Raw genomic sequence first — 22,476 nt, 5'->3', positions numbered from 1 at the left:
GTGGTTCACGCATTAGTTCTCATTATTCTAGTGACTCACCAAGGTGTCATCATATCAGGCTTTTTACTTTTCCTGATATTTTCAATTATATAGTGATTTTGTCACTATGTTGCGAACTATATAAAATTCATCATCTCATGATAAATAGGAGTATCGGCTTTTCTTTTTTCTTGGTTACTTAGTTGATGCTACTCTTTTCTCACTTTCTTCATTCATAGATTTAACTTTCTGTTTTATCAAGCATCATTCTACAGAAAAGTAAAGAAATCAGCCTTTTCAATTAACGCCAAAACAAAGCGTTAAAAATAATAATTCAAAAATACAAAAATGAACAAAAAAAATAGATTTATTCTAGCACCTTGTGATACCACCTCACTAGACCCACACATGACTAGGGTGTTCTCGGTTTGCCCAAGCCTTTAGCCCCTAGCTAGTTTGACTTTCTATGCTTGTGTGAATTTGAATTTCATGTAAATTTTCATGCATTCCATTAGAATATGGGTGCATTGGGTTGTTTGGGTCTTAGGATTATGCATAAAATGGATCTCAGCCCAATATCCAACTAATGGGTTTAAAAACCCATTGACACCAAATTTGGCTCATGCTTGAAATGAATTTTCTCCCTTAGTCTCTCTCCTCTAGACTCTTCTCTGTTTCTTCCTAATTCTTCTATCTTTCTTCTTCTCTTCATCTACTTCTCATCTAGAGATCTGAAACTCAGATCTGAGATAGAGTTGGAGTTGAGCTCACTTGTGTTCCTCACTCAATTGAGTCGATCTTTATAGAGTGCTCCTCAATACCGCCCGCGATCTTCCCAATTGGGGAGCTCTATAGAGAATTCTGCCTATCAAACCCCAATTCACGGTGGTCCTAGCTCCAATGGCACATCTGACGACTAATTCACACATCTGGAGCTTCATTCATGTGAGACCTAAGCTCAACAAGGCCTGTTCTTGAAGATCTAGCAAAAATAGAGAGAGATCCTTACTACCGCCGGCTAGATCATGGTAGATCTGGCAGTTCTGATCTTTGTACTTAGTGTGCATTTTGTGTTGTTACCCTGCCAATTGTAGCTAAGAGGGGTCAATGTATCTGTAATTGAGGCAATTGTGAGTGTTCAGTACTTAAGATCACTAAGGCGAACCAAAATCGAAGGAAGATCGGGGTACGGGAGCTTGGGCTAGAAGCCAACCTATCGGCTAAGGGGAATTTGGACTCTACTTTGGCTTCAAAGTTTGGATCCTAGTAGGTCCATAACTGCTGGTATCAGAGCATCTTTGGGGCTTCAAATTAAGTCTATATCAGAGGATATGGCTAGCATACGTGATGTACCAATAGCCTATGAACCAGCTACAATGTCCATGGTTGAATGATTGCAAGTGCAACTCGAGGACAAAATTGATATGCTCTCTAACTCCATGACTCAAGCTTTGCAGCAAGTTATGCACGAGTTAAGAGAGATGAGGACAACAAGAGCATCTCCAGAGGTTGATCAGCCCCCAATTGATGCAAGAGTGCCCATACAAATGGGTTTGGTGTCCCCTCTTAGAGCCGGCTATACCAGGCATGACAACCAGACAATATACTTGGGTGAAAACGGCTATGAGGCAATGCTTGGATTCAAGGTGAAGATCGATCTCCCTCCATTTGATGGTGTGGATGCATGCGAATGGCTTTACAAATCCAACCATGGCAGTTGCCCATTTAAGGGTAGCGCACTTAGATGGTATCATTGGTTGAGTTTGGTATGTGGCAAACCAAATTGAGCACACTTTGTCCAATCCCTCATTGAGAGGTTTAGACCTACCTTTCTTGTGAACCATCATGTGACCTTTAAGCAACTCAAACAAAACGGTACATTGGAGGAATATCAGACTCAATATGAAGAACTATGTGTTTTGGTTCTTAATGTGGTTTGTTAGACCTTGTGTGGGTCTTATGTGGGAGGCCTCAAAGATGAGTTACCTATTGAGGTCTTTGGCTGCCAATGTGAGTACTCTTGAAAAGGCCTACAAAGTGGCCAAATTGGTTGAGGAAAAGAAAAAGTTGGTTGAGAGTAGCTACAACCAAGCAAAGCAATCATGTTTTCTAAAGAAGTCAAATTTTTCCAAACCGGTTAGACATTTTGGGAAGGAGAAAGAGTCTAAATCAAGGGTAGAGACTCACAAGGGCTCAAATAGATGATAAAAGGGACAAGAGTGTGATGAGAAATGACATTCGGATCACAAATGCCAAGGGTTGAAGATGTTCATTGTAGTGGACAAAAAGCAAACTGATAGTGAGGATCCATAAGAGTCTCAAGACTCGGCCTTTGAGATTGGCCTCTACCTCTTGCCAATGAGGGAATTGACATTGTTCTTGAAATGTCATGGCTCCGCGATATCGGGAAAGTTGAATGAAACTTCAAGGACATGGAGATGTGTTTTGACGAGGGGTCCAAAATGGTTAGATTAAGGGCCCAATGCCCTAAGAACAATAGAGAAGTTGAGGCAAAGGAAGCTCTCAAGGCCTTTCAAAATTGGATGTACAAATTGCCACCCTTAAAGGCAAAGAGAAAGAAACTGACCAGGGAGCCAAACAAGCGGGTTCTTTTTATGTGATCTCCTCCATTTCTTGTAATGTGGGTAGTAGAGCATATGTTCACCAAAAAGAAGATAGTGAGACCCAAGCTATTGCGGAAAACCTCACAAGAGATCCCACTAGCCATCCCCACTAAAAGAGGATATACTATACTATAAGGGTCGACTATGGATACCACTAAGTAGTGAGCTTGTGGGAGAGCTCCTACATGAATACTATAGCACTCCAAGTACTGGACACATGGAAATATCCAAGACTTATCAAAGGATAAAGAAAAAAATTGTTTGGAAAGACATGAAAAAAATGGTACAGGACTACATACTCAAATGCAAGGCATGTCAAGAGAATAAATATGAGACAAGAAAGACTTCAAGACATTTCACATCCTTGCCTATTCTTAAAGGAGCATAGCAAGACTTCTCTATAGGCTCCATTGAGTCCTTACCTCCTTATCACAAGTGATATATGTAATAGTTCATCGCCTCACTAAGTCTGCACACTTCTTAGCTTTTGTTGGTTGACTACTCCATCTAATCGGAAGGGTTTCATGAAATATTGGGCAAATTGCATAGGCGCCCAAGAATCATCGTATGTCGTAGAGATCCCATCTTTATCAGCCATTTTTGAAAAAAATATTTTCTCCTCAAACAGATGAGCAAACCGAAGTGGCGCCAAGGGTTGAGGCCAAAGATCTCTCTTGGGCGGAATATGCTTATAACACTAGCTATCATGAGAGCATCAAAATAACCCCTTTGAGGTTGTTTATAGGTACCACCCCCCTAATTGGGTGACATATGAGCATGTGAGCTCAAACATTGTTGAGGTTTGGGCAAGCCAAAGAAAGCGTGGTGGATTGATACGGCCTCACTGGACTCATGCATGATTAGGGTGTGCTCAGTTTGCCCAAACCTTAATCTCCAAGCTAGTTTGACTTTTTATGCTTGTTTGAATTTGAATTTCATGTAAATTTTCATGCATTTCATTAGAATAAGAGTGTATTAGGTTGTTTGGGTCTTAGGATCATGCATAAAATGGATCTCAGCCCAAGATCCAACTCATGGTTTTAAAAACCTCATTGGCGCCAAATTTAGCCAAATGAAATGAAATGAAATAAATTCTCTCCCTTGGTCTCTCTTTTGCTTTAGATTCTTTTCTACTTCTTCCTAATTCTTCTCTTCTTTTGCTCTTCATCTACTTCTCATCTAGAGATCTGAAACTCAGATCTGAGATAGAGTTGGAGTTGAGCTCACGTGTGCTACTGAGTTGAGCTCTATAGAGTGCTCCTCATTACCGCCGACGGATCTTCCAAATTGGCAAGCTCTACGGAGAATTCCGGCAATCAAACCCCAATTCATGGTGGATCTAGCTCCAACGACACCTCTAAAGCCTAATTCACACTTATGGAGTTTTATTCACGTGAGATCTAAGCTCAGATAGGTCGATTCTTGAAGATTGAGCAAAGTAGAGAGAGATCCTTACTACGGCCGGCTAGATCAAGGTAGATTTGGCAATTCCGTTCTCGTTCTACCTGTTTTCCTATTGAATTCACTGTAGATCTGTGTTTACTTGATAGATCTAGCTCTGATCTATGAGAAATGAACGTTTTCCCTGATAAATCACCTAGATCAGAAGCTAAATCGAGTGATTCATGTCATTCTCTAGTTCGGCTAGTCGTTCAGGTTGAGATTTGAACATTCCGGCAAATTTTCGGCGAGTTCCGACGATCCACCACTTGGATCACGTGCATTAGGGTCCCTAGACCCTATATGGAGTTTGTCATAGTTGGACTTGGGGTGAGTAGCCGGGGATTGCCCATTTTCCGGTGACTCCATGGTGGATCTCTACAATTCGGTAGAATTCTGTAGCACAGAATTTTCGGCCACTTATTTGGACAATTCCGGCATGTCCAGATGGAGTTTGGGCGAGCGATTCTGATAGATTTATTGAAGTGCGTATAGGTGTTGGAGCCCGATCTGACCGGAATTCAGCACGAGAGTGAATTTTCTGGCTATCTGTCCGGCACTCTGTTCTGTACCTGTGCTCAGTTGACAGCATCGGTTTTGGAAGCTAATTCTGACCATTTTACCTTGTGCATGAGCTGATTTTTGGTCCATAGAGGTTTAAGAGGGTGTAGAAGGATTTGGCTCAAGAATCGCCAGTAGAAGTTGCAGAGGTTGAGCACAATTGGCCGATTTTTCCGGCAAGTCACAAGTGGTGACAGGGTTTCTGTAGAATGTACAGTCTTGTTTCTGGGCTGAGTTTGCATGTGCATATCTTCAGATTTACTCGATCTGTTTTGCCCCATTTTTTGTCTTTGTTTACCGTCATACACCGAGTCTCTGTACCAATTTACACCAAGAAATTGTTTGTATTTTGGGAGACAATATTGTGACTGTGTGTGCAGAAACAGTGTATGTACTGTGTTCCATATGTGCAGTTTGTGTTTTGTAGGTGTTCGATCTTTGTACTTAGCGTGCATTTTGTGTTGTAACCCAGACAATTGTGGCCAAGGGAGGTCAGAATGTCTGTAATTAGGGCAATCGTAAGTGTTTGGTGTTTAAGAGCACTAAGATGAACCGGAATCCAAGGAAGAACCGGGTGCAGGAGCTTGGGCTAGAGGCCACCTACCTATCGGCTAAGGGGGATTTGGACTCTTACTTTGGTTTCAAAGTTTGAGGATCCTAATAAGGGCTGTAGCACCTTATGCGTGATAGAAACAGCCTAGCATGGCTGACATGACGATTGTTTCACCCATGCATTTGAGAACACAATTCAATGACAATATCGGGAGGGGTGATGATCATGGACACAATATCATGATGATGATACATGATTATGATAATACATGACAACAACCGAGAACATGCATGAACCAACACTGTTAAATAAATGAGGATGACATTATTTTGATGCAAACAATAAAATCCTTGGCAGCCCATAAGTAATATTCCATGCCAAAATGCTACAAGTAGTCATAACCATTGATCCCGTGGCAATAACACCGATCTAAGTGCGGATCAGGTTAGATGCACCTGTTAGGGGTCCCGTTAATGCTGTTTATCCACGGCGATGAACGTCATCAACAGACCATGATTGTTGCTTTTGTCTCCATTCTATGGATGTTCATTGCAAGCATCAATGGTGCTGATTATTTTTTATGAGTTACGTGAGGCATGAGCTATCCATCCATGGTCTTTTGATGTTGTACATCAATATGGATGAACGACATCAAAGGGACCCCCCTGTCCTGATTCACACACTACCCATCTAGGCCTTAACATGCTGTGGTGGGGACAATAACGATGACATCCACGGGTTATACATGCATTCAGAGAGAGAGAGAGAGAGAGAGAGAGAGAGAGAGAGTAATCAACAATAGAATTGGTCAACAAAAAGAATGTTGCAGCTAGTGAATAATGGCCAATTGAAAGAAACCTTGTCTTTGTTGATGCATGTGGGCACATTTCCATGGTTTGGTTAATTCTAAAGTTTAAACCAAGTAATGTTAGTGATTGAAATAACTAAAACATCTTTAGGGTCTGTTTGGTTAGATCCAAATATCTGGATAAATCGGATATTGAAAAAATAATTATTTTTATTTTTTTGGATATTTGGCTATTGAAATTTGGATAGCAAAAAATCAGACTTCTGAAAAAACCATGAAATTCGTCAATCCAATAGATAGCTGGATTTATGAAAACAAATTTTTTTAAAGTATTTTTATCTGAAAACATGGGGTCATGACCGCCTACCATAGTCCGTCGTCTTCCTCCCTGTCAACTCCCAAGCATACCCCACCCCCTCAACTCTCTCTCTCTCTCTCTCTCTCTCTCTCTTCGTTGAGCCCTCTCTTCTAGTTTATGCATAGCTGAGGGAGAATGTAAAGGCTCAGTTGCACACAGAACCAATGGAATCCTGTGATCTTGCCAGATTCCGGCAAAGGATGGGTATAAGGGCAAACCCCCCCATAAAAGCAGATTTGATAAGAGCTATGCTCAATAAAAGGTTTAGGATTAGGGTTTTCTGAGCTGCCTCATTGAAGAGATTTCAGAGATTCAATAAAACAGACAAACAAGGGAAAAATTATAATCCGGCTATTATTTTCACATTTTAAAGTGTAGCCAAACACTGCATTTTTTTTTAACTGTAAAAAACTGAAGCTTCAAAAATTCAGAAGATAGAAAACCAGAAAATTAAATTTCTGGATTTGCATCCAAACTAGGGGTGGCAATCGGGTCGGGTTGGCGGGTCGGGTTGGCGTGTCAGCATACCTCAACCCGAACCCGACCCATTTTAATAAATGGGTTGGGTCGGGTAAACGGGTTTTGAGGTTCACGGGTCAGGTTGGCGGGTTGACGGATCGGGTTGGCAGGTAGTCGGGTTGGCGGGTCAGGTTGGCGAGTTGGCAGACGGGTTGGCGGGTTGACCCACCCGCCTAACCCGTTTATTAAACGGGTCAGCTGGGTTGGCGGGTTGGCATACCCCCAACCCGAACCCGACCTGTTTAATAAACGGGTTACACGGGTCAACCCATTTATTAAACGGGTTGGCTTAAGCCCAACCCGAACCCGCCTAAGGGTCGGGTTGGCGGGTCGTGTCAGAAATTGCCACCCCTAATCCAAACAGGCTCGTAGAAGCAACGGGATTTTCGAAATACATAATTACTTTAAGGCTGCGTTTGACTCCAGGACTTGTGAGTCGTCCCCTCTGATTCATAATGCAGCAGGGACCTGTTGGCTCCAGCGTATCAAACACGGGACTGCATCGAGGATGGACTGGTCAGTATCTGCTTGGGTGCATGCCGCTATTCAAATACGCCCTAAGGATCAAGTTTCTTTTGTCTTGAAGAAAAACAAAACGTTACCAGGTGGTGTTTGTCCAGGACCTGTGAGTCGTCCCCTCTGATTTATAATGCAGCAAGGACCCGTTGGTTCCCACGTATCAAACACGGGACTTCACCCAGGATGGACCGGTCAGTCCAGCTCGGGTGTGTCCCGCTATTCAAACACGCCCTAAGGATCAAATTTCTTGTCTTGAAGAAAAACAAAAAGTCAAAACACATATTTTAGTAAATAACAAAAATATGCTTTACCAATTTGAATTTTAAAAGTGAACCTAACATTTTCTTGGCATATAACGCAACCAAGTATTTTAATTTCAACCAATTGGATGTTGCACGTTCTCTTCTTGCTAGGCTGTCTGGATCAGCACCATTACTGGTGCTGAAAATAGTTTCATCCCCTCAGCCCATGACAGCTACTCTTTTGGGCACAAATGACATAATGCGATATAATCTATTTTCTAGAACTAAAACCGACATAGATTCGAAAACTGATGATTTCCCAGCCAAATTGTATGTCTATATACAAGAAATCTAGCTTTATTGTGATACGATGTTGCAAACTCCAAAATACTGATTAAGAAAAAGGACATGGAGAAATTGAGAAGAAGCCATACTTGAATTCCATTCAATTTTACTTTTAACAAAAAAAAAGTTTCTCAAGTGAGGGGGGAGTAAAAGGACCATTTTCTTTCAACAATTATAAGATTTGAGTTCATCTTCAATATCACTAAACTCTTTAATTCTGTTGATGCCTACACCATGCAATTCAGAAATTGCCCTATTTGTTCAGCCAAAGGCTTTAGGGCATGTTTCAAGGCTTGTCAAGGATTAAATGAAATCGTTCCATAACTGTACCAAGTCCAATGTTTGTTTGGACTGTACTAAAATGCTATGTTCCAAATGTCCATTGTGATAAAGTGCGAACTTGGACAGTCATTAATAATGGGTCAGAATCATATGACCGGGTCCGTTCATTTTATATGTTTTACCGAGTTTATTATAAATTTTTGGCCCAGATATGGATCTAATTACGAGTTCCATAGAACATATTATAACTGCAGGTTATTTAAAAGGTACTTCAAAAGCTTAAAATCATTAGATGAATTAAGAGACCAGCATTCCTAAAATATTTTAGAAAAACCCTCAACAATCTCTATCAAGAAAATCTAATTTTTGGCCAAAATTCTTTCCACCACAAACCAACATTTACTAACACAACAGCTTGTTTGATACGCTGTCCCCCGCCCGAGTACAGTCGTTAGCAACCTGTAGATATGGAATTTTCATCTTACTGAAACAAATTACCTTGTACCATTTCAACCCAAGAAACCAACCAAATTCCAATACCCCACAAAAAATCATACCACAATTAGCCCTAATTCTGTAAATTTATCAAAAATAACCAAAACTGTATAAAAAATCAAAACCATGAGAAAAACAAGCCCTAACCAAAGCACAGATTTCACAATTAACAACAAAAAATGATGGGGACATGAAGAAAGAGTACAAAATCACACCAACATAAATTTCGAAAAGAATACAACTGCCATTCACAAATCCTCCCCCGAAACTCACTGAAATTCGGCATCCAAATGCGAAGAGACGTAAACAAAACAAACCATTTGAATCGATAGGAGGAGAATGAAAACCAGCCAGAGACAATAATAAAAGGAGAAGCAAGAGCACAGTAGGAGTTCGTACCCAGATTGCAGTGGGTGGGTTGAGCTCGATGCAGGCTCGCTCTCTTCAGGAAGAGGGTTAGGGGTTTTCACCAAGGCATGAGGGATTTAAACCGACAGGTATCTACCTGGAAGCAAAGAGGCCAATAAGGCAGCAAACGCCATCAGTTTCCGGCCAGTGGATGGCCAGAGGACGACTAGCCAAAGGGGTTGAAATAAGGGCTGAGGAGGTCCTTCACGGATATATATATAAATATAAAGAGTGTCGGGAAACACCCGTCGAGGCAACTTAGTTTTTTTTTGTAACAGAGGGAGAGGAAACGAAAATAATGAAGGTATATGGCCGTGGTGGAAGGAGCGTCGAATGTTTGTTAAAAAATATGTTATCGATGTCTGTTTCATCCTGGGTGATGCACGGGACGAGCCATCAAATGTGCCCTTAACGATTGAAGTATATCCGAATGGGTTCCCATGTATGGTATGGTATGGTTATGGTGAAAATTGAAGAGGAAGTATACCTGGACACATTCCTATGTATGGTTTGCCTAAGGTAAAAAAAACTGAGACTAACAATCAATCTAATGAAGTATACCTAAATGGGTTTCAATTTCCTACGTATGGTTTTAGTTACGGCAAAAAATGAAAGAGATTTTCTTTTGGTTATTTGGTCTCCTTACTGTGACTTTCCTGAGGTGTGAACGATTCAGTTTCGAGTGTCAGAATTCAAAGGTTCATCCGAAAAATCTGCATCAATCTTCTTCAACTCAGCTTCTAAGATCCATGTGCGAGCTGATACAGACAGATCCTTCCGTCCTATCAACAGTTACAAGAACCATGTTGAGTTTTTATGTGCTTTTCCGCTTCTTTTCCAATCTTCGAGGAGTCTTCCCTCTTGGCTTCTCAGGTGACAAACAGCTCTGTTCAGAATTAGACTTTACATTACCTGCTTATCAGTCCCCCATTAAAGGAAAAAAACGAAAAGAAAACATCAGCAATATTGAACACTAATGAGACGGCAATTTTGCAACTCTACTGCATATGTATTTTATTTAATCATAACTTAGGTTTTGCATGGACAAGCTTTCTCTTGTACAAAATTGTCAACAGGAAGATGTTTGTAGAGATGAAGTGCCTTCAAATAATCCTCGACTTTAAAGGTTTTAGACACTCACCTGCTACTTCTTGATGAGTTGAAGAGCTCTGTTGAGGTTCTGCTTGTACTTTTTCTTGATTGACCACTCGAATGTTCTTCACTGAAGTGTTTGTATCACAAAATCAGTAGTAAGATCTTACAAAATTTTCTATATTCAAACCTCCACAGACAATAAGCCCGACCCACTTCTTATAAGTTGATAAAACTAAGCATATATTGTAGAACTTCCAAAAAAGCAGCCCCAACAATATTCTCCACCAGAGAAGGGAAAAAAGAAAAAAGAATGACCAGCATATCTTGCCTAAGTTGAGCCAATACTTCTTTTGAAACATAAATAAAACATTGGGATGAAACAGCCAACCAGAGAGAGAGACTGTTTAACCCGTTTTCCAATTTCTGCCATCAAGCAAATATATAGCTCATATATTTTCACTTTGGAAAAAAGAAAAATAACACATTCCAAGTACTTGAAGAAGAAAAAAAGGTGAACAACTAAAATGCTATGAAAAATATTCGGAATTGAACAAGATCTAAAGTTGCAACCAACGAACCTGACATCAGCCAAGTGCTTCTGTCTTCCAGTTTCCAAACTTCATCAAGTGGCCTCCCCTCTTTGAGCTGACAAACCCTAAAAATGAGACAAACATATCTTTGGAAAAAGGAACCAGTGGTCCTATGAAGAACAAAATAAAACACAGATGCGCTTCACTAATTTTTGCTTGGATTCCTTGTCATAGGCTTCATATTTTCTAAAACTACAAAATTCACTCAGTTATATAAATTCACAATAAAGGCAAACATCATCAAAAGATTCATTACGGAACATTTTTACACCATCATTTAGGTGCCTCATTTTCCACAAACCACTTTTAATACTCTTCGTTCCTCTCTCTTTAGTCAAAAATAATCAATTGATATTCAGATAACAATTAGCAAATCAACTCAAATTAGTCAATGAAGATATAAGACAGATTTAGAACAGTTTACAGCTTCTGAGTGAAAACCACAGGATTCAATCATCCTTGGAAACAAAAGACAATTTCTTGGCTTGTCTGACCAGGCGAGTATCAGATAAACTTGGACACATACAAGACACCACCGCAATAGTAGCAAAGGCTTTCACAACTTGGTCAAAAAATTCTGGCAAAGTACTATTGCCATGAACACCAATCTATTGTGATTCGATAGTAAATCTAGAAACACCATTGCTTGATCGACTTGGACATAGATAGAGACAAACATAGGCTAAATCGAGTAATAATTGGGCAGAGATCATTGTATCTAGAGAAATTCAATTTGTATGTTGGCTTGACAGAATAAAACATGACTTTCCTTCCACTTGGCCGAGGACTAGTCTACCCTTGGTTCAATTTTTTTGGGGGGTGGTTAGAGATGGGAGGTCAAAGGAGATATGTTAGGGTGATCAAGAAGAGGGCCGTCAAAACCATTACCAGGTGAGGTTTGGTACAGTGTGATGGGCCTAGGCCACTAGGCGGGCAGTCTAGGTTCAAATCCCATGGGCGTCACCCCCGCCGCAAGACGAAGCTTGGCGACTACCTGGGGGAGAGGGGTAAGGCCACTGAGTTTTAGGTGATCAGGACAGCGACCTTAAGTATGGCAGGCAGAGCTAGAGTGACTAGGTCTCTAATCCTGGGGGCGGTTTCTCCCTGTAACAAATGGAAAAACATAGAGAAAACAAGAAAGAAGGAGAAATCAATGTGGATGGAGGAGGTCAAACGATCTTGTACCGTCTCACTTTGACGCTGTTGGTGAATGCGACGCTACGGTTGTGGCAAACAGGGTTGGAAAACCACAACCATAAGAATAGCGACTCGGAAATGGAAAATGCAATACCTAATCTATGGAGCGGGCCTGACCAGGAATGGACAACTAAGAAAACGAAACCATGCAAAATCTCTCTTGACAATTCGATACACCCTAAAGTTTCCAATCAAAGAAACCATTAAAAATACATTTCAAATCAAATATTTCATAATTACAGCTCTCGAAAAACTGTTCGAAAGTGTTCCGTAACAGCACCAAGCCCTATAAGATATTAAATTAAAAAGCAAAAATAAAATAACATAATGCAATATCTGACGCTAAAGATCAACGAGCTATTAACAAACCGCACAAAAACAATTCCACAAAGTTAGAAAAAGATCAAGGAAAACATTCACCTAACTCTTCGATAATTCCCTCAAAGAACTAAGAATAGAAGATCGATCAAACACCAGATTCCAAACAAATTCTCAAACAAAAGAAAGTGCAGAGTATTTCATCCAATACTGGACGAAATAAACATCAAAAAATTAAACAACAACCAAAAGAAATGATCAAACACACGAAGAACCATTACCTTCTTCAATGCCGTTTCGATGACGGCGATCCAACCCCTCTCCGCAAAGCTCTTAGACCCCCTGAGCAGGCCCAAGCCCAAGCCAAGAACCTCCTCGACGTCCTCACTCGATCCAGAAGCCTGGCACGCGCGGAGCATGTTATGGACGTGGGGGGTGAGATCGGTCCTCCGATCGCAACGCCGGCAGTAGTACTCGACGTCCAGGCCAAGGGACTCGACGGTGCCGCCGGTACGCGAGTCAATCGCGCACCGGACGTGCGAGACGTGGCCGCAGACCGGGCCGACGCTGCAGCCCACGCGAGCCTCACACCGAATGAAGCGGCAGCCACCGAGGGAGGAGTCGACGGGGGATCCGCAGAGGACGCAGGAGCAGTCGAGACAGAAGGAGGGCTCCGCACAGCATACGTCGCATTCCACCGTCACCGGAGGGATCCGCGGGGAGCACGAAGCGTTGCCTACCCGGCAAACCCTGTGCCTCGGAGCTAGGGCTTCGTTAGGGTTTTTGCATTCTGAATCCACCATGAGAGAGAGAGAGAGAGAGAGAGAGAGAGAGAGAGAGAGTTGCAAGGCAAAATGGAGGGAGAAAATGGGTGACCGCCAGGTTATATAGGAGACTGAATGGATCGGATCGATGTTTAGTAGTGGATCGAACCGAACAAATTCTGGATATGCATATAAAAATCTAGACTCAATTTGAGTTATGATTTTTTATAGATACATGACCCGGTCCGATTTGACCTTAATACTTTCTATTCCAGCATCTCCACCGGACCCAATCTGCATCCCCTGAAACTAGGGATGTAAACGGTTTGGATTCGGATCAGATGTGGCCAATAGTCTGACTAATATAGGATGTGGGCTAAAAGGATTTGAACGGTGAAAAGCTTATACCAGATCTGCTTTTCAGATATTTGTCAGATTCAGCAGCAAACAAAATCAAAACCATATCTGATTCCTATTATAATTAGATATGGTTTTGGCTTACCAAATTCAACTAAACTGAATTCTTCATTTGAATATCGAATAAAATCTGATTGATTGACATCCCTACCTACAACTGAGCTGACACGTACCAATTGGTCCGAGTTATGTTGGATTGAGAAAATGACGACCCAAATTGGACTCATATAATTTAAATAATTTTGTAGATGTATTCAAAAACTTTGATAGAATTGTACCTTTGATAGAATTCTTCCAGTTATGATCGGCCTTTACAAATGATGAAAGGGATGTAATCTCCAACTAGTGTGATTCTATTGAGTACTGATCAAGGTAAGCTGACAATGGAAGAATCCATTTTATCAGTGATCTAAATAAAAGGAACATACAAACTCTGTTGCTCCTTGGTGGCTGGTGCAAACCAATTCCAAATTGATCTATCTGCATTATATGAACCAAAATAGAAAGATCTAGCTGCAAGGACTCTTGAATCCAATTCTGCTGAATCAAGTCCAAGTATTGCCAACTGGGTCAAATGGATATGATGTGCTAAGAATATGGGTTGGGTTTGAGACGTTCACATTCGGATTTGGATCAAATAAAAGGCCAAAGAAAATAAATTGAGTTTGGTTTAATTGGTTCTAGATTTGATTAAAAAAGAAATTCGAACAAAAAACAAGAGTTGGATTCGGGTTCAAAAGTAGTGGGAACAAGTTTTGGATGGAGGAACCATGGTAAGATAAACCCCTGAACCGGTCAATAAACCCTTTGAACTGGTTCAATTCTGAGTCAGACTGGTGTGGTTTGTTATAACAGAACCAAACAGTTTCATAAAAATGGTTTGTCCTATTGGGGTATGTTTGATGCGCTGTTCCCAGCATGATTCAGACAAAAATCTCGCTGAGAACAACGACTTTCAACAAACGTTGGACGAGGCAGACGGCGTTCCGCGCGTCCACCGTGTCCTTGAACATATGAACTTTTCGTTCCACCCTCCCCCTGTTCTATGGATCCTTTTATTTAATCCTTTACTGTAGCATTGGATTTGATAATCCCGTAGGTTTTTTGGTCAGAATTCGGTACCCAACTTCTGTAGTTTGTTTGCTTTCCTCGGCCACTTACAAAAGAAGGTATTATATAGGAATGGAAGTGTTGATGAGACAGTTAGCCAATGTAACCAGATTCCGAGCGTTTATGCACAACGGAAAAATCACAGATGAGACGGATATCATGCTTGAGAGAACTGCAGTCTTCTTCCATCTTCTATATGATTGCCAGGTCAGTCATTCCTATCTCTTTGATGCTCTCTCTGTCTCTCTCTGCTGTGATTCATGTTAATTGCATCATTTTCACTGTTGGGGTTGCACTGTTGTGAGTGTTAGCAATGTTTCAGGCCTAGCGAAGCTTTCCCTTAGCTTTTGTGATTGTTTAGAGGTGGTTCCATTATTTTTCTCTAATCTTTTTCTCCGCCTTGTTCTTTATCTGTCGATTGTAACATTGTGGAGAATTTAGATGTTATGAAGCATTTGACCAAGTTCATGTGAATAAACTTTATCACTAGTAAATATGAAGAACATAAACACAGAAAGGTGGGTCTTTGTCATGCTTTGAGAGAATCGAAACTCATTATAGCACTATAGATTTCTTGGGTTCTTTGACTAGAAAAATTTAACTGGATAACATCTGAGGCACTTAAATTAAGCACAATTACTTCCAAGCAACTTGCAAAAAACTGTCTTTAAATAGTCTATTTGTTCTCCAATGAGGACATGTTTGGTATCTATAGAATATTTCTACCCTATGAACTTGAATGTTTAGATTGAAGATTGTACCTTTCTAGCTAGCAGAGGCACGTTCACTGATGATACCTTTAGAAGCTAGAGAGTGGTGGTGAGATAGGTTGCAATAAACAACCAAGTTGCAACTATATTGCCATTTTCTATTAGTTTTTTTCCCTTAAAAATTCATTTTCACATTTAAGATGCCTGGAAACATAGTGTATATTGCTTCATAAATTTGGCATGTGCAGGCAGAGTGCATTTAGCAAACAGTGCTGCAATCATATTGTTATCCTTTTGTAATTCAATTCTATTGGTTTCTTTTTCCTTGACTATCTTAGATTTAAGGTGCATGGAATTATAGTCCATAACAAGTTCATGAATTTGGCATGTTCAAGCAGAGTACTTCCGCAGCTTCTTAAACCTGTAACGTAACAATCTAGTGATCAGTAAATTTTTTCGAGGAAGCACCAAGGGACAGATAATGGAAAAGTGTGGATGACGATATTGTGTGGTCAACAGCACTCCTTGATACAAAACACAATTCTCCTTTCAATTATGAAGTTTTATTGGCAGTTCTATTTATATGTTCATGTCTTTTGCATCCCATTTGTGAGTTTGCTCTTCATAGAGCATAGTTTAGAGCAAGTTGATACAAATTTTCAGTGTGATTGTCACAAATTACATCATGTAGTCTTTAAGACTTTAACATTCAAAATGTTATTGAAGTTTGATTATTTCTATCTGGGACTGGTTGGTGTCTAATTGAAAGCACTTGGAACAAGTCTTTTCAATGTGAAGAGGACTAAATAAGTTATTTCACACCTTATGACATATTCAATTGAATTTATTCCCTACTCCTTTTAGCAGACCTTTGATTGTGTATTTCTTTTGTTGCAGCCACATGGAGCCTATGCCACTTTAGGAAGCGTAGACGATTTAAGTGACCTGTGTGAGTCACCTGTCATGGAAGTTGTCAGAGCTGGTGTCATCTTGAGCCTCAAGGTTTTACAGCATGTTGCCTACTTTTCCAAACCTTGTGGATTCATCATCAAATGGTAAGGAAGTAGGCCTGCATACTTTTAAAAGCAGTGAAATTGCACTTTGTCAATCATTTGATAAATGCAATTGGAAGTTGCTGGACGACATGCCTGAGCATGAATCAGGCAGTCAATCTTCCTGTTCCAGCAACAATTGGAGATAGAAATCTGAAGACAGAGATGCTTTATTGAGCTCTGATGAAGAGTTGAGCACTGGACGATCTCCAAGAATGGCCAACAAGGCAACTTCAGAGGAGATATCTGATTGTGGCAGTGACAAGTTAGTAAACAAGTTGGAGTGTGATGATGAGGTGACTATTACTATTTACCTAATTAGTTGTACTGATTATATGAGAAATAGAAATAGAAATATAATTAGATGGGTGCATTAATCTTTCCATTTAATTCATTGCTTTTGGAATTGTAGAAATTAATTTATGAACTTCATTTGAAAATAACCTACAAATGGGTTTGGGTTGGGCTGGACCAAGTAGCTGAACATTGACCCATTGGGTCAGGTCATGGGCTGCTCTTCAAACCTGAGCCCCCGACCCGTTTATTAATGTATTGGGTCATCTTCGGGTCGGCCCCTACTTAAAACCCAATGGGTCAAGCTCTAAACGGGCATGGGCCGGCCATCCCAAAATGCAAGACACCTTCCCCATTGAGGTATATCCTCATCCCACAAAATCAGCAACTGGAGACAACACTTCCCCTTTCATTGTGATTTAGAGGATATGCTAACTATGAAAAAGGTCCAAAATCAAACTGGTTACCTTGACTCCTGTAGCAACCTCCTAAACTGGTGCCTTATGATCGCCCTTTTCAACACTTTCCCTCAAGTCATACAAACCTAACTTGCTGAGAATATGGTAGAATTGAGCCTTTTGGAGTGCCTTAGTGAAGACGTCGGCCAGCTGACCCAATTTAAATTTCAGGCAATAGAAGCCTCTTGCTAATTGATGGGTTCATATGAGGAGGATATGTGGCTTAGGAAAGCTAAGAATTCCTTTGAGAAATTATCATAAGCAATACATTTCTCAATGGAATGGGTAATGGCATTATAGGTTATGAAATCACGTGACTGAGAGGATGTCTTTCATGGTTAGATCTCCTCGGGCTGATGGGTGTCATCAGTTCAATTGTTGGTGTGGGCTCATAGAGAGGTGGATCCAGATGTAGGTCATTATTTCCATTTGTACTTTCAGTGATTTGAATAGTAAGAAAGTCGCCATAAATACTTAGGTTGGGTAAAACGGTTCCACTGCTAGTCTCCTACTGTCACCCAAAGTCATTTGACAGCTCTCTCTTAAAAGTAGGCAGTCCCCTAATCAAAGCTGACATTTTTTTTTAAAGGCAAGCTGGGTTAGGCAGACCCCTACCAGTTATACAACTCTAACATTGGGTTTTGAATATGCAACGTCCCAACACAAGGTGACGTGCACTAGTTACTCCTACCAGACAAGTGGAACCCCCCGTTGGTCATCAAATCTAACATCTCTGGAAATAGTCACTTGTTTTCAATGTCATAGCATTTGTACCCTTTTTGTTATAGGAGTATAAAAAAAATATGCATTTGGAAGGTTTGGAGCCAAATTTATATATCCCCTAAGGAGGAGTGCAAACATACACAACGCATCGGAAGGTATGAAGATGCGCAATGAAAATTTTCCTTCTCTTCAAAATCTCTAAGGGGAGATCATCCTTCCAGTTTTTTACTGGGAAGCACATTAACATGATAACAGGCAGTGGCAATAGAATCACTCCAAAAAATCTTTGGTACATTCATTTGAATTAACAGGGCTCTTGTCATTTATAGAAGGTGTTCTGCGACCCAATTTTGTCAGGGTGCCCCCAATGCAGATGATCTGGTTATCAATCCTGTGACATGTTTCAAAATCCTTGAAGGACCCATTAATGTACTCAATGCCATTGTTTGTCCTAAGTACCTTGATTTTTTAGTAGAATTGGGTTTCAACCATATTATAAAACTCCTTGAAGTTAGACAAGACCTTGTACTCATGTAGCTTTAGAGAAGTCATCTATGAATGCCACAAAGTATTTGTACCCTGAATGGGCCTCCAGGGGAGCCCGGCGCCAAACGTCGAAGTGAACCATGTCGAAATGAGAGCTTTTTCTCCTTGATCTAACACATAAAGACCTCAAGACTTCTTCCCTTCACTAATCCTCCTCTAGGTGAGCCGATCCTGGAATATCAGGTTAGTGGGCGAGAGGATGACATTGCAATTATGCGACTAAGTGATCCTTGTTACTGACAAGTTAGTTGCAAGTGTATGCATGTGCAAAACTTGGCTAACAACATCATTTTCAAAAAAATGGGTTTCTCCAACCCCTTCTAAGGGAATGAGTATCCCGTTGGCAATGATAACCGGTCCTTGCATATGTGGTGCTTCCTTATTGTGAAGATAGGAAATGGATCCCATCATTTGACAAGTGGCCCCAGAGTCCACAATCCAAGGAGTGCTCAAAGACGAAAGAAGGAAGACGGGATTACTTGAGACTGCTGAAACATTTAGAGAGGTAGATGAAGTGACATTGGCTTTACTTAGGTTTAGCAAAATTTGGGCCAGCTTCTCTAGGGTAAGAGGAGTCTCAATAGTCTTGTTGCGAGCAAGAGCAGAAGGTTTGTCTTTGTCAAGATTAGCAACATTTATCGATCGATGGCAGCTGCATCCACATGATTGAAATATCTACTCAGTGACCTTGGTTTTCGCTCACTTATATTGCGATGATCAATTGGCCTTACATAGCAGCCAATCCAGTTTTTCATGAGCAAACTAAACATATCGATTGTCATTTTATTAAAGAAAGAATTCAAAACCGCATTCTATGTACTAAGTTCATTTTAAACAAACATCAAAGGGGCAACATTTTGTCCAAAGCCGTTGGAAAAGATCAATTCAAATAAATGGTCAGCAAATTAAGCATGTTAAATCCCCATGCTCTAACTTGAGGGAGAATGTTAACGATAAAGATGAAATGTCAAGATTTGAGAAAATCGTTGGATTAACAATTCTAGTAAATCATGATAATCTACCATGATAAGGGGATTCAGCAAATGGTAAGTCAGCACAACAAGGAGATAAGATCAGCTGGATAAGGCTGATCCATAATCAAATTGGAAAGTTCCAATCTGCCTAAGTCAGCATTTGTGTAACGTTCTTTTGTAAATATATTTTTATCCTTTCATTTTGTTATTTTTTGTTGTTTCTAAATCCCACAAATCATGGGATTTCTCCAAAGATGTACACATATACTTTTGTATTTTTTTCTAATGAGATAACATATACCATTTTCATTCTTCACGTGTAAGCATTGTTTTTAACACATCTCCCAACCCCACCACCCCAACCCCCAACAGCGGGGATTAGGGGATTCGGCAAATCATTATCTCTTCTCATCTCCCTCTCAAATCCTGCTCCCAAACAGAGCCTAAATTCTAGTATTCTTCAATCACACACATGGCTCAGCATATGCTATCAACGGTAATATTGGACAGTTTAACACGCCCTTGGTGACTTGGACCCTGGCAAGTTTCCTAAGACTGTAAACGAGGGCACAGTTTCTGCTCTTAGGCAGTAACATCTTGAGACTTCAGTATAACAGAGTATAACATCCAATGTAGGTGATGGAATCGTTTCTCAGAGATGCATCCCTTGTTCAACCTATTCATGCAGGGACAAAAAAAACGGTTGCTACAATGTTCACACAAGCATGTGTGGACACGTGCACATGCACATCCAACTGCCAATATTTGCAGTCAGATCACAGTGGTAGCACATGAACACACACACATGCACAATGAACAGCCAAATCCGCAGTCAGACCACAGTGCTATATCAACTTATATGTGTATAGTATTAACAAATTCAGTATACGGTATACTTCACAAAGGGGGGAATGAGATGGCTAGACTGATAACCGGAATGGCGAATAGCTTTGGGGAGTGTCACTGGAAAACCGTTCGCCAGATTGGCTCCCAATGGCTAATTTTGTATAGCTTTGGCTGCTCATTTACCTGTACAGCTTTTTGGATCAATAAACTGGTAAGGGATCTGTCTAACCCCAGCTTGCCTTTCAAAAAAAAAAACCTTATATATCTGTGATCAAACCAACAACAGCATAAGAATTGAATCTTTCCAACATCAGACCACACTTGCACGTAGAAAGAACAAAGTGAAAACTTAATTTATAGCATATGCTTGTCTGTTGGAGAAAAATATCTGAAAGCTTCATACAACGAATGCACCAGAGCAGATCTTCAATGAGAAAATGCCCTCAATAAATGATTAGCATCACCATGTTAAGGATCGCATATCAAAACGATACCTCAAGATCTAGAACATGGGTGATCGTTTGGGGATGCTCTTCTTCCTCCTCAAGGAAAGCTTCTGTGTTCCTCGAGAGTATGTGTCGCCATCATCAGATACTTCTGTTACTTTTGAACTAGCAACTGAAGAAGAATCATTTGGCATGCAAGTGCCTGGTGCTTGCTGAACCAATTGTCCTGGCACAGCCTCTGCCTGGTAGAGTCAATCACCAAAGCAATCAATGAAACAGTTAAGAAATTTGGGCACAACACAAGTTGGGCTGAATTTCATGTCACTGGGCTTCTCCCCATGAGCAAATATATGAAACAATCTATACAAAAAACTTTTGAAGACAGCTTAGGAAAGATGACCAAATAATGCTTATACAAATTGGCAAGTGAAACATAATTTCCAATATAGCTACCTTGAAACAATAGGAGTTAATTGGTAGAAATTCATTAAGAACATTCTTTCATTGCGGGAGCAGCATACAAAGGATGTAGAGGGTATGCAGAGGTAGAAAGAACAATAAACTTCACCTAAGGACAGAAGAACCATTGGCAATCCTTTAAATGATGAGAAGTATCACCTGCATGCTATGTTGTAAGTCAGTCTGCATCCGACAAACTACAAGATGCAACAATGGCAGAGATCAAATCTTGATGTATCCATCATAGAGATGGATAACAATGACTCGATCTCTATTACCTGTCTAAGAAAAATTAGAAGGATGGTCTCATTCAAAATATCTCACAGCAGTATCTTTTTAAACGCCTATTAGTCTTCCTTCAGCTAGATATTTGGAATTTGATGGGAAATCGGAAGATTAAGGAAAACCTATTTGTCAAACACAAAGTGTGAATGAAAAATCAAGAGCATAAACATGTCCTTGATTTTGCTTATCACTAGGACTTTTCTCGTAGGTAGAACGTGAAGAATAACTTTTGAACACCAATATCCATGAGGTAAATAGACAAGTAAATAATGCTTTAGTAGAAGTTTAACAAGGACATTTTTCTAAATGGAGCAGGACATAAAACAACCAGAAGAGACTGGCAAAGGTCTTTCATTCAAAAGAGAAATGTAAATGTCAAAGGCACATGAGGTGAATAGATAGGCAAATAATGCTCAAGTTAGCAGTGACTTGGTCTATCAACTACACATAAAAAGAATAAGGTGTTCTTTTGCACAATATCATGCAGCAGTATCGTTTTAGCTCTTCTTTCCTTTAGGGTGCTAAATGGAAGTCTTAAATGCTATGTGAAATTGGGTAAATAAAGAAATGGTGACATCTAACAGCTAACAACCAGGAAAATTTATGAGCTATTCTGATGATAATTGCCAATTTTATGAAATACTGTGTACTTTTAAAAGTCTTTTTTTTATGTTGAGGAAACCTCACCGAAGCGAGGAAAACCCCGGTGGGGCCCCACGACCAAGTAGCAATTTAATTAACCATTACACTTAAACAATGTAATTAGTTGAAATTTCTAAGTCAGTGAACTTAACACATCCTGCCTTTCCTAATGGTGATTAAGATGGATGAATGAAATGAACATATTATCAAATAAAATTCCAAGAAACATCACAAAAATAACGCACTACAGACAATATAAGTTAAAAGAAATTAAGAAAAGAATAACTCTCTCTCTCTCTCTCTCTCTCTCTCTCTCTCTCTCTCTCTCTCTCTCTCAGCTTGCAGGGACACTGCATCTACTCAAAATAGAAGGTTGAGTAGCATCTACTCAAAAGTAGAAGATTGAGTTTGTCATTG

General features: G+C 40.2%; 1 protein-coding gene across 1 annotated transcript; it reads right to left on the bottom strand.

Annotated features, from left to right (window-relative positions):
• Window positions 1–11,841: 11,841 nt before the first annotated feature.
• On the bottom strand, window positions 11,842–13,136 carry LOC149827663 (CDPK adapter, putative (DUF1423)). The gene is made up of 2 exons (XM_090018549.1): window positions 12,615–13,136; window positions 11,842–11,922 (listed from the first exon to the last, which is right to left on the bottom strand). The coding sequence occupies exons 1-2, from the start codon at window positions 13,134–13,136 to the stop codon at window positions 11,842–11,844; spliced, it is 603 nt and encodes a 200-aa protein (XP_089874675.1).
• Between the last annotated feature and the right edge of the window lie 9,340 nt (window positions 13,137–22,476).

The sequence above is a fragment of the Nuphar pumila genome, chromosome 10 (assembly GCF_984573655.1).
Source record: "Nuphar pumila chromosome 10, dmNupPumi1.hap1.1, whole genome shotgun sequence".
Classification (NCBI taxonomy): domain Eukaryota; kingdom Viridiplantae; phylum Streptophyta; class Magnoliopsida; order Nymphaeales; family Nymphaeaceae; genus Nuphar; species Nuphar pumila.
This window is presented reverse-complemented; position numbering and strand designations above follow the sequence as displayed.

Excerpts from the sequence above, each read along its gene's own strand:
- LOC149827663 (XM_090018549.1), bottom strand. The coding sequence starts at position 13,136 with ATGGTGGATTCAGAATGCAAAAACCCTAACGAAGCCCTAGCTCCGAGG. Across the intron at positions 11,923-12,614 it reads TCGAAACGGCATTGAAGAAG|GGAGAAACCGCCCCCAGGAT; the intron begins GTAATGGTTCTT and ends CATTTGTTACAG.